Genomic DNA, 15,163 nt, shown 5'->3' with positions numbered 1-15,163 from the left:
TAAGGAAAAAAAAATGTTGAGAATTGTTTGTTTGCTCCAGAGAAATGATCTGCTGTCACATTTGCATTCTGGATTTTGAATGTGTGATTTCTAATTGTGTTAGGAATTTCTGTAATGACTAAAGGATTGCTCTCCTCAGTGTCTCTACAGTTGAACGCTAACGGTATCACACAGTGTACAGGTACTTGATTTATACACACACACGGAATTCTATGGTCTAGAAACTAAGGTTTGCCCAGGCCACTTAAAACTCTTAACTTTGGTGCCTAAATGACATATTAGAAAAGCAATTAGCACAGTCTCAGCCTGCTGTTTTTCACAGCAGTAATTCTTCCCAATATCTGTGCTCTGACCCTGAGGGTTGAGGCCACCGATACTTGCATTTGTTTGAAGTCTGCTTCTCTGCTCTGGACGAGAACTTGGAGGAGAGACACATTAAGAGGAGGAAGGGAGTAGGAAGGGAGCAACCACCACCTAAGCCTCAGGAAATCCCTGGAGTTGAAAATAGTTGGAAATTGACAGAATACTAGGGAAGAAGTCATACATGATCAGCTTTGTACTTAAGCCACTGCTGACATTTTTGGATGCAAAATTTGGAGCTAGACTTATGGTGAGAAAAGATGCAGCCATCCCTTCGCTCCTGTCCCCGAGGCGCGTTCACGTCCCTGCGCTGGAGGGAAAGGCAGTGCCTCAGGTGCTGGCTCCTTGCTGGTGCTGCTGGCGTGATGCCCTTGGGTGCACTCCAGCAGCAGTTACCCCAGACGGCTCAGTTCTCCTCTCTGACAGGGAAACGCCTCAGCGCTGAGCGGCCATGGGGCAGGGACTCTTTGCTGCTTGTGGCTTATTGTTTCCAGTTGGGAATGACAAACAGTGCTGTGTCCACTTCAGTCTTCTCCACAATGGGGTTGGCATGCTGAGAAGAACTGCTCAGTGTTGAGAAAGCTGTTTTAATTTGTTGGAAAAGAACCTGAAATAGTATACTGTTTTTCTACCTTTTTTTTTTCTACATATGACTTGAACCCCAGCTGCTGAGAGGGCTGGTAAATTTTGTCTTAAAAGCAAATTAAAAGAGTAGCTGGCTGAAGAGGGAAAAGTTGGAAACCCTGTCACGAGGGTTAATAGCACCTCTGAAGAAAAAAGTCTCGTCTTTTAGCATGCATCTCTGTGGATGCTCACGGCTGGGGAAAAAAGCTGGGTGCAGCTCATTTTTAAATCACTGAAATGAAACAGGAAGTATTTCCTGCTTTGTTATATCTAAACTCTAACGGTCTTTGTTATCAATCCTGTTATTTAATGTTAGATTTAAATGCTAGGACTCTTAGTTTTGAGTGGAAAGTAAGGATACGTGGAGGAAGGAATATTGCAACGTCTGTATTGCCCAGTCCAGATGTTCATTGCCAAGTTAGCGTTAGATAGATTTCTTTTTTAAAATAACTGTGGAAAAGAAGTTTACATTTTCTCGATTAGTTGCCTCTGGTGTATCACATTATAAGCTTCCCTCCTAGAGCAGCCCTTGAATTACTGTATTAAAGTAATCTTGGGTAGTTTAGCACTCTAAGGTTGCTTTACTGCAATAACCCTTTGGCAACCTTCCTAACGTTACCAAGGATGGCTTCTGCACTTCTCTTTCATTAATGAGTTCAATTCCATGACCTGGTCTGGTGGGAGGTGTCCCCGCCCATAGCAGGAGGTAGGAACCAGAAGGTCTTTAGGGTCCCTTCCAACCCAAACCATTCTGTGACTCTCTGATAAATATAGCCAAGGAATAGGTGTGATTTTCAGAGGGAGTTAATTATTGTCTTCAGAGTCTTTATGACCCTTGGCCATCAGTGGATCTCAGGAGTTCAGTAGCCTGAGTGAGCTTCAGTAGGGTGGGTGGTTAAAGCTGCAGCTATTTAGGCAAGGTCAAATTGACACTCAGGTATGAAGTAGTACTGTAATTATGTAAATGTAAGTTGATGATTATTGGTGTGAGCAGAAAAGACCTTGTGACATTCACCTCGAATACACACTTTCACCTTTCCAAATGGGGGTTCCCTCATCAGCTCCCAAACCTGTCACACCTGTCTAGACTGCCATCCATTAGTGCTGCTTCTCCATCCTCTGTAGCGTAGTGCAGGTGCTATTTCTGGACAGGTTCTTGTTCATGCTGTGCGGCTGGTAGGCGTGGAGCAGTATTTGCACTGCCTGCAGACACTGCCACCGTGCAAAGAGCTGCTCCTGGGCAGCGTCTTCGATTGTAGACTCTGTGAGGTAACAGCTTTGAACTTGCCTCTGTGCCACACATATCAACTGCCAGCCTTTTGGCTCCTGGGTCATTGAAGACACATAGTACAGCGACACTCTAAAAGGAGATAAGGTGTGTTTTAGGTTACTTTATCTTTCGTTTAAAACTTGAGTAAATACTGTCTTTTCTATATCGTCTGGAAAAGGGTGCTTCCTCAGAATTTGGTGGCATGTTTTTATTTTTAGAGACCTTCCACAAGGCTTTCAAAGGAGAAATATACTTAATAAGTTAAACCCTTCTAAAGGTTTTTGAGTCCTTTGTTGCTTCCTCACCATGCTATGCTAGTATGGTAACAGTTAGGAGCCTTGCTCCATGTGCTCCTAGTGGTCTTGTGGGCTTGTACTTATTGTTTCCTGTCTCTGAGGGTGATACAATGTTTGCAGTTACTTGAACTCTTTCTTACATATGTTCCTGCAATCATCACATAGTGAAGTCATTTCCCAGATTTTTGCCTGCCTCAGATTTTTAGATCTGGAATTAAATCTCAGGCAGAATTGTTAGCCTTGAAATTATGCTTGAATGGTGGTTGTTTTTTTTTATTTTTTTATTTCATTTTGTATTACACAAATTTCAATTTTAATTATGTAATCATTTCTAAACAAAGAGTAGGAGGTATTTTTGAGGTTGGATGCCTGTAAGACTTCAGTATCCTAACCTGCAATCCAAATTGGTAATACTTTTTCCAACATATTGTTTAGCAGCAGTCAAACATGCAGTGGACCTGAAAGAGTTCTCTGTTCCCCAAAGTATACTTTAAAGCAGAGGAGCAAGCATGTTCGAATTAACTTGTGATTAAGGCAAGAGTTTGAAGGAGGGATTTTCTTATCTCACCAGATGCACTGAAGAATATAAAATATATACTTTTTACATTAGTCTTTCTTTTCTTTTCTTTTCTTTTCTTTTATTCCAGGTTAAATAAATAAATAAACACATGTGTAAGCATGCCAAAATTTCTCCATCTCTCATAATTGGGAGGACGATTTTTCCTATCACTGGGACTAATACATTCTTCTCTCTTGAATGGAAAACTTGTTTTGGCAGACAGGTTTGAAAGCAAGTGATCTTTTACAGACCTCACATAGATTCATTCTGGACTGGAAAGCTATTGATGTTGTAACTAAGTCTCAGTTATCTTTCCTTTTCCTCTCCTTTGAGTATAGTGAATTACTGAATTAGTTTAGTTACTAGACATTAATTTCAACTTCTTTTGGAAAAAAAATAATAGAGCAAAAGTTTTGGGAAGGATAAAGCAATTATTTTAGACCTTTCTGGCAGAGGACCCTTGAAAATTAATTTGGTTTTGTATTAGAAGAACATATAGCAGAAAAATATTTGCTGAATCAGAGGGGTGCACCATTACATTTTTATGGAAGCAGGAGAAGTATCCAGCTGTTAAGAGAGCCATAAAAGAAAAGGATGTAGGTTAGCCACAGCTCTTAAAGTGCAGATATGTGGGAATGTGATTTCATCCTGTTTCTTCTAGAAGAAATGGTAGTGAAGCTGAAATGTTTGGGGCCAGTCAGATCTATGATGAATTTTTGGAAAAAGCTTTACGCTGATTTACTCTGTGTTTAATTCTTTTGGGGTCAGAACAATTTACAAATGAAATAACAGATCTGAGGAGATTTTCTTGTTTTGGTGAAAAGTTGATCTGTGTATCCAGACATGGTGAAAGGTTGTCATCTGAAATTCCAAGCTACTGGAAAGAATTAATCTGAGTCCTAACATTTCAGCGTACATTACAGAATCATCATAAGTTCTGTAGGGAATCATTTGTGAGAGAAGACATGGGTCCGTTCTGTGCACAGGCTTAAGGTGAAAGCATCAGAACCAGTAGAAATGGCTAAGGAGGTGGACAGAGATTGATCTGTCTCCTTTACCAGATGTAGATATATCCTCTAACCTATACTGTTATGCTCCATTGTTCATTTTGGCAAGGAAGTGATGGCCAAGCCCTGCAGACTTAATTTCTGCATTATCAGGAAAACATCAAAACATAAAACCAATAACATTCACTGTACCTATTTTTGGAAAATAAAATCATTATTTGCAATATGAATAGCGGTTTATGGGATCCATATGAACTGTAGTTATTTTGAAAAACAAATTAAAACTTGTTGACTACAATCAGGTGTAGGAAGCGTGAGATCTGGAAAGATTTATGAGCTACTAAGCCAAAGCATCCTTTTTCAAATTTGCTATTCATTCATTCTTCCATGGCTGATTCATGTTTGAACTAATTTTGCTCGAAGCCATGAGAAAGATTTGATGTTAACTTATTACTTACAGAGAAGTAGAGTAGGTTTCAGTTAATTTATAATTAATCTTGTTGGAAATAGAAAAATAATTGAACGATGTCATAAGATGACTGTCTTTTAAAGTGCAGCTTTATTTTAGACTGATCAAAATAAGATCAGTCTAAGATAAGCTAATGGTCATGGTGTACACGATCACTACTGTATCATGTATTTAAGTGGACCCTCTCTGAAGTATCAGCGTGCCCTGCAATACCAGCACTTCAAAGAATGCTGCCTCCAAAAAAGCTGAAGCTGTGGTTAGCCACCAAGGGGTTAATAAAGATCAAAGAAGAGCAGACATAAACTCATATGTAAACAGAGATGTTTTTAGACTGGAAGTTAAAAACACCATCATCTAGGACAGCAGCACCTTAAGGGTGGGCTTGTCTTTACCCTGACACGGTGCTTTATAATGTGTAAAGGAGGACTGAAACATTTATTGTCAACATTTGTTTCTGGAGTGTATTTTAAATGAGAGATTCAAAGCTTGTCAATGCAGAAAAGAGTCTGTGATATCTGGGATTGGCATTATTCTCTTCTCTTGTTTTGCACGCTAGTTAGATGGGAATGCATTTTTGGTATGACTTAAAGCACGGAGATAGGGAAGCCTGGGTGGGGTTATTGGGACTACGGTGTCTAATGTGTGGTTGAGACAGAGATAATATCCTGGCTGTTTGCTGTATTAAAACCCACAAAGAGCATTTCCACCAGGTTTTCAAATGCAGACCTAGGAATTACAGATCTGTGCTGTTTGTACTGTGTTGTTTATATGGGGAAATGAAATTGAAATGAAATAACTGGTAAGACATGCTTCCCTTACTAACTTCTCCGTTTTTTCCCTCTACGCTGGAAGCACATGAGATTTAAACTGTACTAAGGTCCCTTTTGATACAGAGGTCCCCAGAGTAACAGTTCCATGCTAAGTCCATGCAGATGCTGTGCCTGGAGTTCACACCCAGCTTTCCACATCTGCTACTTGGGAAAGATGTGAAAAAGAATAGTACGATTTTCTCTTCTGAAAGCATTATGGAGAAAAAACACACTTTTTGATAATAGTGAAATACAGATAAAGGCAAAAGTCCTTTTAGAAAAAAATAATCCTTTGTAGACAAAGTCAAATGTTTTCTTGGAGAAGTGCTAGAAGAAGCAAGTAAACAACGATAATTTAATAGATTATATTAATATTCTGCACAGTTGATACTATGCCAAAGAAGTTTTACTTGATGACTTTGGGCCTTTGTTATGACCAGTTGTTGTTACTACAGCAATGAGTGTGGCAGAGATTAAGAGCCTGCGCGTGCGTGATTATTTTTTGCCTAAGGATTCCCAATTATTTCCATTTGCGGAAACCCTCTTCTGAAACTATGGAATATGAATGTCTATGTGGGAGGAAAATGAAGATACTAAGGGAAGGCGCAGAGTCTGATGATGTTGGAGTAAGAGTACATGCTATGTCTTTTTTGATATCAAATGTTTTCTATTATCCTTTTCTTCCTTCCTTCCCCCTCGCCAGCACGTTTTTTTCCCTCATTTTTAGTTATGTAGTTGCTGGTCAGGCTGCAGTGTAAACAGGTTACTGATATAAAACAGAATAAAACGTTCAGCCTTAATAAGCTGAGATGGTTACTGTGCTCCAGTTTACAGTGGAGCCCCACGAATGCTTACATGAACGCAGCTGAGAGGGAGGGAAAGTAGATCTTCTTTAAGTGGTATTGCCATTGAAGGCAATACAGGTAATGTAGGTAGCATTTCCAAAGATCTCAAAGCACTTCCTAGGAGTTAATCAATCTTTAATGTTCTGATGTAGATACATTATCAGTGAAGTGCTCTGAAACACATGCTTTGAGATACTGTAGCTGGCCAAATAATATTTTAGTGGCAACTGACTTAATACTAACCAAACTTTCTCCTGAGTGCTTTGCTAATGCAGACAAAGTTGTGAATCAGTTCAGGAACGTGATTTACTGGAAAACAGTCTTTTTCCTGCTGCATTGGTTCTTTGATTTAGCTTACCGCATGGCAGCACAAATACTTGTGCATGGGATCTCCAGGTGAGATGCTGAACTTGATGCTGTTGCTGAGAACTTGCTTGTCAAGCTACATCTTCAGTTCAGTGCTTTACCATTGTTAAACTCAATGTTCTATTTTCTGAAATATGCTAGATATTTTGGGCATGTTACAAATATTAATAGTTTACACATAACATTCTTTAGATTGGTACTTGTAAACATGTAGCTAAATGTATTAATGTGCTGTGGTGTAACTTGTTTTTGTTAGATCATGGTTTGTGAAAGCTTATTGTAAGAATAATGCAGGGTTTCAGAAGATGTTTTACTTGTTTTCTGAAATCACGTTTTATTAAGTCAGTGAAAGATACGTTGCACTGTGTTTTTAAATGCAAAATACAAGAGATTTTAGTTAATATTCTAGACATGCATCTCCATGAAAATGCAATGGATTTCAGTTTGCAAGATAAAGCAGGCACATTGCATTGATGATGCCCTACAGCCTGCTAGCAGTATTCCTTCAAGATCTATGTGTTTTTTTCTAGAACTTGATCACTTTTATTTTTGGATTGACAATCAAATGTGAATGCTTGTTGCTTTTTTTTTTTTTTTGAGAAGAGCATTTACGCATCTCGCAGCAGATGTCTGGCCTGAGTTCTTGAAGCATTTCACATGGAAGCTCAAGCCACCTAGATATAGAACAAAAAATGTTACTGACCAGAATTAAAAGAATCCAAGATATTTTTTCTTAAAAATGGGGCATTTCTATTTCCTATTCCTATTTAATTTAGAAATAGCACCTGATATTGTGCATGAGCTACTTGATGAGCCATTGCAATCAAATTTTGAATGAAGTTAAAATGAGAAATTTTGGTAGGTTTGTGTTTGGTAATAGAGGAAATTGAAGAGCCTTCTTTGATTCAGATTTACTGCCAAATCTATACCGTTGCTACTGATGAATAAGTAGTGTTGCCACTCTGTGTTTGGTTGTCTGTGAAAGTAAATTAGCCCAGGACCCTGTGTTCAAGCGTGTTTATACCTTTGAAATTGGCATTGCTGACTGATTGCGTTGTGATGGCCTTAGTAGAGAGCCGGGGGATTGATTAGGTTTGGAGATTGACTTATCTGCTTAACTCTACAGTTAGAGTTCCAATGAGGAGTGTCTTATCTAGAAATTTATCTTGGTATCTTGGATTTAGGACATGTGAATAGGGTATTATGTATATTGCATGAACAACCAATGTTCTCATTCTGTGGCATGGTAACAGCCTTGGTTCTGGATGCATCTGTGAAATAAGTTCTAGCAGTACAAAATTCACATTGGCTAATGTTTCATATCTGTATTTAATGTATGTAATTGCTTTACACCAGAGCAAGAACCGTTTCTTTTTAAAAAGAAGACTGCGATGACTGGCAGGCTGGTTGGAGTCTTCATGACAACATATTGTTTTTACGGCATACACAATCTAGTTTCCATCTGCTTTTGAGTTTGTCAAAGTTGTCTCTCATGCAGGTTTTCTTGCCTTGAAGACTAAATACCCTTCTAGGCAGAAGAAATCATTTGGTTCTCTAGCCATCCTCTGTCTCTGCAGATGATTTCTTTAATGCTGTGCTGCTTTCACCTTTCTCTCCTTTTCTTCTTGTGCTACTTTTATTTATTTATTACTTCACTAATGAAAGGATCTGAATGGATGCTTCTCTGGTATGCTAAAATCCATTCTTGATCAGCTGTTGGCCCAAGTACAGCTCCAAGACCTCTCAAACTAATCCATTTGTAGGTTTACTGTTTCCTTATTTTTACTCACCCTGCAGGGTCTCTTTTCTGTTCACGCTAGTGTGCTGACTGCTTCTTTTCAGTAAATGTAAAGATAGCAGAATATCTTGAAATATACAATGGGTAAGACATTACAAGAAGTAATTCTTCAGAAATTGTGTGATCTTCTCATCATTCTGTGGTTGTACTCCTTAGATTCAATTTAAGTCTCCTATAGGATATTAGAACCTCAAGGTAATTCCCAAGCCTAGAATTCTTTTAACACCATAATAAAGCTAGTAGGCCAGTTGGTATGTTTTGTTTTGATTGGGTTAATCTTTGAAACTGATAGAGAAAATAGGTTTCCTGTTCTCTTGTTCTTGGAATGCAGATATGTCAGCATGTAAGCTTTTTCCCGTTGACCACAGCGATGTGCATTTTTCTTTTGAATTATATGATCAAAATTCTGATATACAGGCTATATTGGTCATTGTATATTTCATTTCTGTACAATTAAAACCATCTACTTAGTTAAACATGAACTGAGAAGAGAGTCTTGTCTCAAGTCTGGGTACCTAGACTGGCAATTTGGAAAACTGAAAAAGAAAGCAATGTCACGGTAATGCTACTTGAATAAAACATTTAATATCAAAGCATTGCTTCTATTCATTCAATATTGTTACTAAGGAACCACCAATTACTGTGTATCATGTTAGTGGGGCCCCTGACAAATCCATGCAAATAATATGATTTATAATTCATAAATCCTCAGTCCCCTGAGAAATGTTGCTCTTGCACTTAAACTAATTGAGTACTTATGTTCATTGATCCAGTCCATATAGCACCTTTAGTCCATATGGCAACCTACTATAGGGCCAGAAGCTTGTTGTCAAAAAAAACACACCACACACACGCAAAAAAACAACACCCTTGGTCAACAGCACTATGCTGTTCTCAAAATCCAGTTACTTGGCCCTTTGCTATGCAATGCTTCAGTCTTTCACCCAGCAAACTGCAGCCAACTCAGAGCAGTCGTTACGTCTGTCTCCCCCTGGCTGTAGACGTATAACGTCTGCATGAGACAGCGTTGTTCTTTGGGGATGGGGCTGTAGCAGTTAAATGACCTTACCTGTAAGCTGGTTGTTCTACAGTAGCTGTATTGTTTACTGGATTATCTTGGTACTAATAAGCATTTGTCCCAGTAGTTGCTCTCAAAAGCGGTTTGTTTTTAAGAATTAGACAATAGGTGTGTGTTTATGGCTGTACAGTTTTTTGTTATATATCTGTCTGTGTGTAGAGAGTAGATATTTTTCCTCATCATGTAGTGGTTGCAGGTAGTTACAAATACCCAAATACGCAGGCTAATAGTCGATGACGTTATTGTTTGTGAATAGTCACTGCACTGGTGGAGGACGAGGAGTCCTATGCAAATTTCATTCCCTGAATGGAAAATAAAAGTAGGGGACTAAAGATATATTATGTTTCAGGATAATTTTTTGCCCGATCATAGTTTCCTATTTTTCTAATAATTTTAGCATAGTTTTGCAATGTAGTATAATTTTAATTGCTATCCAGTAGAATGACATCACTTAATTCTATCAAAACTGTAGAGAGATAGATGAATGACAAATGAATAATTTACCATCTTTGCATAATACTGTAGCACAGAATACCAGAAGGATTGATGGCAGAAGAGGTTAACAAATTTTAGCGGCTTCCATTAGCTTTTCATTGTCATATGTTTGTGGTGCTGACTGAAATAAGCTTTGTAGGAGATCTCAGTCTAGGGAACTAATTACTTGTGCCGATTGCCATACTGATGAATAGACCCTCATTGTATCATTCCCCTGAAGACGAGGAGCAGTCTGTGATTCACGACTGCATCCTGGCTGATATTTGATAATAATTTTAACAGATAAATGTAGGAAGGCAGAATGATGAAGTGCCTATCCATGCTCTACGACTATCAAAGGCATGCACATAGCCAGCTGTGTTCTGCCTTTTTTTTTGTGATTGCTGAAGGAGAATTTTAAGTTATTAATCGAGCTTTGAATAAAACCCTATCTTCCTGTGTTTTTTTTTAATATTGCTTCATTTGACTAAGTATGCCAAAATCATTGGATTTTATAACAAAAGCATTCAAATTTAGGCATGATTGTAACACATAAAGTGTGAATATAAAATACTGGGGTATTTGTTTCAAATACTTGAGTATTTTTCTGAAATTAAGAAATCAGGAGGATGAAGAATAGCACTGCCTTTTCCTTGATGTCAGAAAAGGGCATGGAAACTTAAAGCTAGATGCATAGACATTCTCAATTTTTATAGGATAATTTTCAGTCACAATTTTTAATATCTACAAATTGTGTTTAAGAGGGGAGCTATGCAAATTATTGTGGCTTTTGTTACTATGTTTGAAACCTTGGGTTAGCTTAAATAAAACTCATCTCTGGCTTTAGACCTCAAAACTAAGAATATAGATATCAAGTATTTTTAACTATGGGATCTGTAAATTAGTCATGGCTATTCATTTGTCAGTGTTGACAGGTATACTTTTTATTAGCTATTGGACCAGAAATGGAATATATGTACATTGCAAGTTATTGTTTTAATACTAGTTACGTTAACAAACATAGCCTATGTTTTGTAACATGGCTATATAGGTTTTCAGGCTATGAACCTATCATGACTATTCTATGTGTCAGGCATTTTCTGCTTGTTTATTTCGCTATACCCGAAACTGTGGTTTGTTTTTTGGTACATTCTCTGGGCTAAAATATTGTTTTACAGTGGCATTCATTCATGATCATCTAACAAGATAGTAACTGGCACTTATATATGACCATATTAAAAAGATCTACGTATATTTGGAGCATACAATGGAAAATAATGAATTTGATATAACCTTTTCTAGATGTAATTTTTTAAAAGTATGCCTTCAATATAGCAATTATTACACATCATAACATGTAGTTTTTAATTAAATGTAAAAACACAACTACATAAAATAGGAATCCAATCTGATTTGCTTGAAAATAGATTGCTATTTCACTCTCCTGGAATGGTTTATTTAAAAACAGTAAATGGAAAAGAAATGCATTTTCTTGTGTTGTTGTAAGCCTCAGGGGCTAAATGTAATGAATATTTTAAGAGATTATTTTAATTAAATTCCTGCACATCTAAACAGAGTAATATTTTATTATCACATACATAACCATGTAACTGAGGTATTCATTAAAGTTAACACTTTCTGGACCAAGAATTCATGGTATGATTTACTGACCTTGTGCAAAAAGGCACAAATTAGGAAGAAAAATGAAGGGGGACAGACTTTGATTAATATAGGTAATGCTATACCATATTTATAATAGCCTTTTCCCTATTCTGGTTTATAAATGCAGTCACTGAGAAAGGTGCCCTGCTGAGGCTGAAATGAGGCTGAAATCGGAGCACATGCCACTAGAGTGTGGGGAAACTGATCACACTGTCAGCAATTCATTTCAAAATGATGTATTTAGTGCTCATTTCACCTTCCAAGAAAAAAGGGAAAGGAGTTCCTTAGACTGGAAGGTGATATTGTTATTTTCAAGGACATACCTAAGTAAAAGATTGCAGAAAGGGGGGAGGTTAAAAAAAAAAAAAAAAAGGAGGAAAAAAAAAGGCAGCGCAAACAAGGAGAGCTTTATGCAGAAATTCAGTGCTACCATGCTGTTTGATAATTGCTAACATATGTGGCTCCTCTGTTTCATTGTAGTCGTCCTCGTGAGTTCTGGCGCCTTGACTACTGGGAAGATGACTTGCGGCGCCGGCGACGATTTGTGCGTAACCCCCTTGGATCGACACATCCTGAAGCGACACTAAAAGCAGCTGGAGAACATGGTCAGTGTAAAAACTGCTTCTTGCCAATAGCAGCAGGTTACAGTACCTGGCAGTGAAAATTAGACCTTCATTCCTACAAGGTGCTATAAAATTGTCCCAGATGCCAAAAGGCTTGTCATTGCGTTTCAGACATGCTCAGTACAGAGATAAACTGACCATTGCTTATCGTAAGCAACGCTGGTATTTGGTAAGCCTCCTCATTACATCTTAGCTGAGATGGCACATTGTGCACACTTTGCATACAGTGATTTCAAGTATAGGTCTCGATAAGTACAAGAAAAGGTGGATGTAATTTTGCCATTAAACCCTGGACACATGTTCTTGTGGTAAATTACCTATTTATGCCATAGTAACTTCAAAAGACAATGGTCCCTGTTCAGAAATCCACACCAATTATTTCAGTTAGCCTGAGCATATATCAGGCTATCCTTACAGACATATAAAAAGAAAAATAATGCTTCTAGAGCAAAACTTTATTCAGACTTTTGCGTGTGTTTAAGTCCTCAAGTATTTCTGTAAAAATTTGATATGGAAGAAATAGTAACAAATGCCAAAATGTAAAGGATTGTTCAAGCAATAAATGGTAATGACTTCTACCTGGTGATGTTAAAAACAGGTCGCATTTTTAACAGTTTTTTCCCCCCCATTTTATTATCAGGGATCACCCAGCTACATGCTGCTATGTCTGTTCTATTGGAATGTATTTACAAAACCAAGGAGATAATCAGTTTTAGAACTTGTAATAAACCAAAAGTTAAAAAGCCAAAGCTAAGGAACTTTGGGTTTTAGTCTAGAATTTTGTCTTTGTGATCTAATGAAGATACATTGATAAGGTTGAAAAATCCACCTTTTATTTAAAAATAATTTGCTTATGCTTAAAACTGAATACCCTTCCTCTTGAATGTACATGTCACTGAATAGAATCATTTAAATTCAGTTTTTTCATATTTAGTCTGAATTACTGCGTGTGTATATATACGTACACACACGATACGTGGAGGCATGCACTTTATGCTAATTTAAAATTACTAAGACTGTTGTACGAGCATAGAAGAACATCACTGTCGTAAAGTTAGTTTCCATCAGGCATCTTAACCTCTGGCACTCAGCCTTAAAGAGCCATTTCTGGAAGAAAATGTCTACAATATGTCAGCTGATATAATGCCAAATGTGACATCAGTCCTTTAAAATAAATGACCATGCAGAGAATAGTCAATAAAGTGATCTAAAAGCAACGTTCATAGAGACCTACATCTTTGACTATAGAAAGAGGAACAAGATGTAGAATTAATTAACCCACTTTTTCTTTGGGGCTTGTTTTGTTAGTACCGTGTGTTGTTTCTATACCATGGACTTTAAGGACACAAGTTTTTTTTTTTTTTTCTGTTCAATAATATCCTTGGATAAAGAAGAACTGCCCCCCTTTAAAATTGTGTAGTTTAAGTTAAATAGGACTTGACACAGTTTTACGTATTCTCCTTGTATGTTCCTATTTAATCTTTATGTTGTTTATCAAAGCACTGAAAAATACTGTTATTTTTACGGCAAACTATTTACAGCTTCTGTTTATATTTGTGTAATCAATTCTTTCGAAAGTAAACACACTAATAGAATTATTCATCTTTCATAGTAACGTGATATTTTCATTAATCCATGCTATATTTCAAGGGCTATCACTCATATGCAGTTTGTAATTGACAGGAGTACAATTTTTATTGATACAAAGATCAATTGATAAGATTGAATAAAAGTAGCCCTATTTGATAATATGTAGCTGGTACCTAACCCCAGTAATTTGAAAGGGGCTAATTTTTTTTTTGTTAGTCCTTCTGTTCAGCATTTGACATCCGTAAGTGTTCTATTATATTTAATTTCTTGATGTTCTCTTCTGAATTTAATTGCATAGTACCTTAGTTGTCTGATGGCATTTTGTTTCTTTATCAAGTGAATATTCTAGTGTACCTTAAATCATAATGCAATTTATGTGATTTCTGAAAGTATAGAGAATGACCATCTGCTGGAGTGTAGGTAGGTGTGCAACTGTCTTGATCGAGGACTTTCCATTGGCAAGGTGTAAAATGACCAAATGCAAATTGCTGTTCAACCAGAAGCTATATTTAATTTATAGGAATACAAAGGTTTTTTTTGTAGAAAGTATCAGAAGGTGCAGTTATCAGAAAGGTCAGCTTGAACAGTCACTTGATTTATTTCTTTCTGAAATGTGTTTATAAACTTTTAATATTAAGTGATGTCAGGTCAGAAAATCCAATTGTTTTCAGATTTTCAGAACTGGACGTTCAGGCCACGTTGCCAGGTTGTGGATATACTTAGAATTTGCAATGGATTTGTCTTGGTGCTTTATGATTTCTTATCAATAATTTATCATTAATTATTGTATTTCAATTAATTTTACATGTCTCTGAAGAAAAAGCATTTTTAAAATGGTGAATAAAGGTTCCCTATTGCCTATTTAAGCTTTTCTGAAAACTAAACAGAACAAAACCAAAACCTGAAATTGGGCATATGGGATTTTGCCAAAAGGGAGACAGGAAAATAATGCATAAATAATGGGAAAGTACTATTGCGTGCTTGCGAGCATAGAATTTAGCACACTTTTCACTAGTAGGTGCACATTATCAACTGCTTGGTGTCTTGCAAATCAAATCATGTATATTCCCTGCCCCGGAGAGCTCACAGTCTGGAAAAGATCACAGTTTGCAACTGTGAAAAAGCTTTAGAAACAATCGGAAGCCTAGATATTGTTCAGTAAAACCTATAGAGAACAACAACAACAACAACAATCAGCTCTCTTGCAGCCTAGTTATGTGTCTTAGTAGCAAGAACCAATCTTTTCCAGGGATTGATTTGATTTGAAGGAGAGCCTCTGGTGCAGAGGTGGCAGAATAAATACCTGAAGACTAATGTTCTCTGTTCAGACAAT

The 15,163-nt window shown here is 37.1% G+C and overlaps 1 protein-coding gene across 4 annotated transcripts in view; it reads left to right on the top strand.

Annotated features, from left to right (window-relative positions):
- The window catches only part of LRBA (LPS responsive beige-like anchor protein), a 397,410-nt gene that overhangs the window by 195,501 nt on the left and 186,746 nt on the right, over positions 1-15,163 (top strand). For all 4 annotated transcript variants that reach the window (XM_066996727.1, XM_066996728.1, XM_066996726.1 and 1 more), the window contains one exon: positions 12,098-12,222. In XM_066996727.1, the coding sequence (XP_066852828.1) occupies positions 12,098-12,222 (125 nt within the window). The remainder of the gene's footprint in view (positions 1-12,097; positions 12,223-15,163) is intronic.

This window comes from Anser cygnoides, chromosome 4 (assembly GCF_040182565.1).
Source record: "Anser cygnoides isolate HZ-2024a breed goose chromosome 4, Taihu_goose_T2T_genome, whole genome shotgun sequence".
NCBI classification, from domain to species: Eukaryota; Metazoa; Chordata; class Aves; order Anseriformes; family Anatidae; genus Anser; species Anser cygnoides.
The sequence above is the reverse complement of the archived record's forward strand: the minus strand, read 5'-3'. Positions and strand labels throughout refer to the sequence as shown.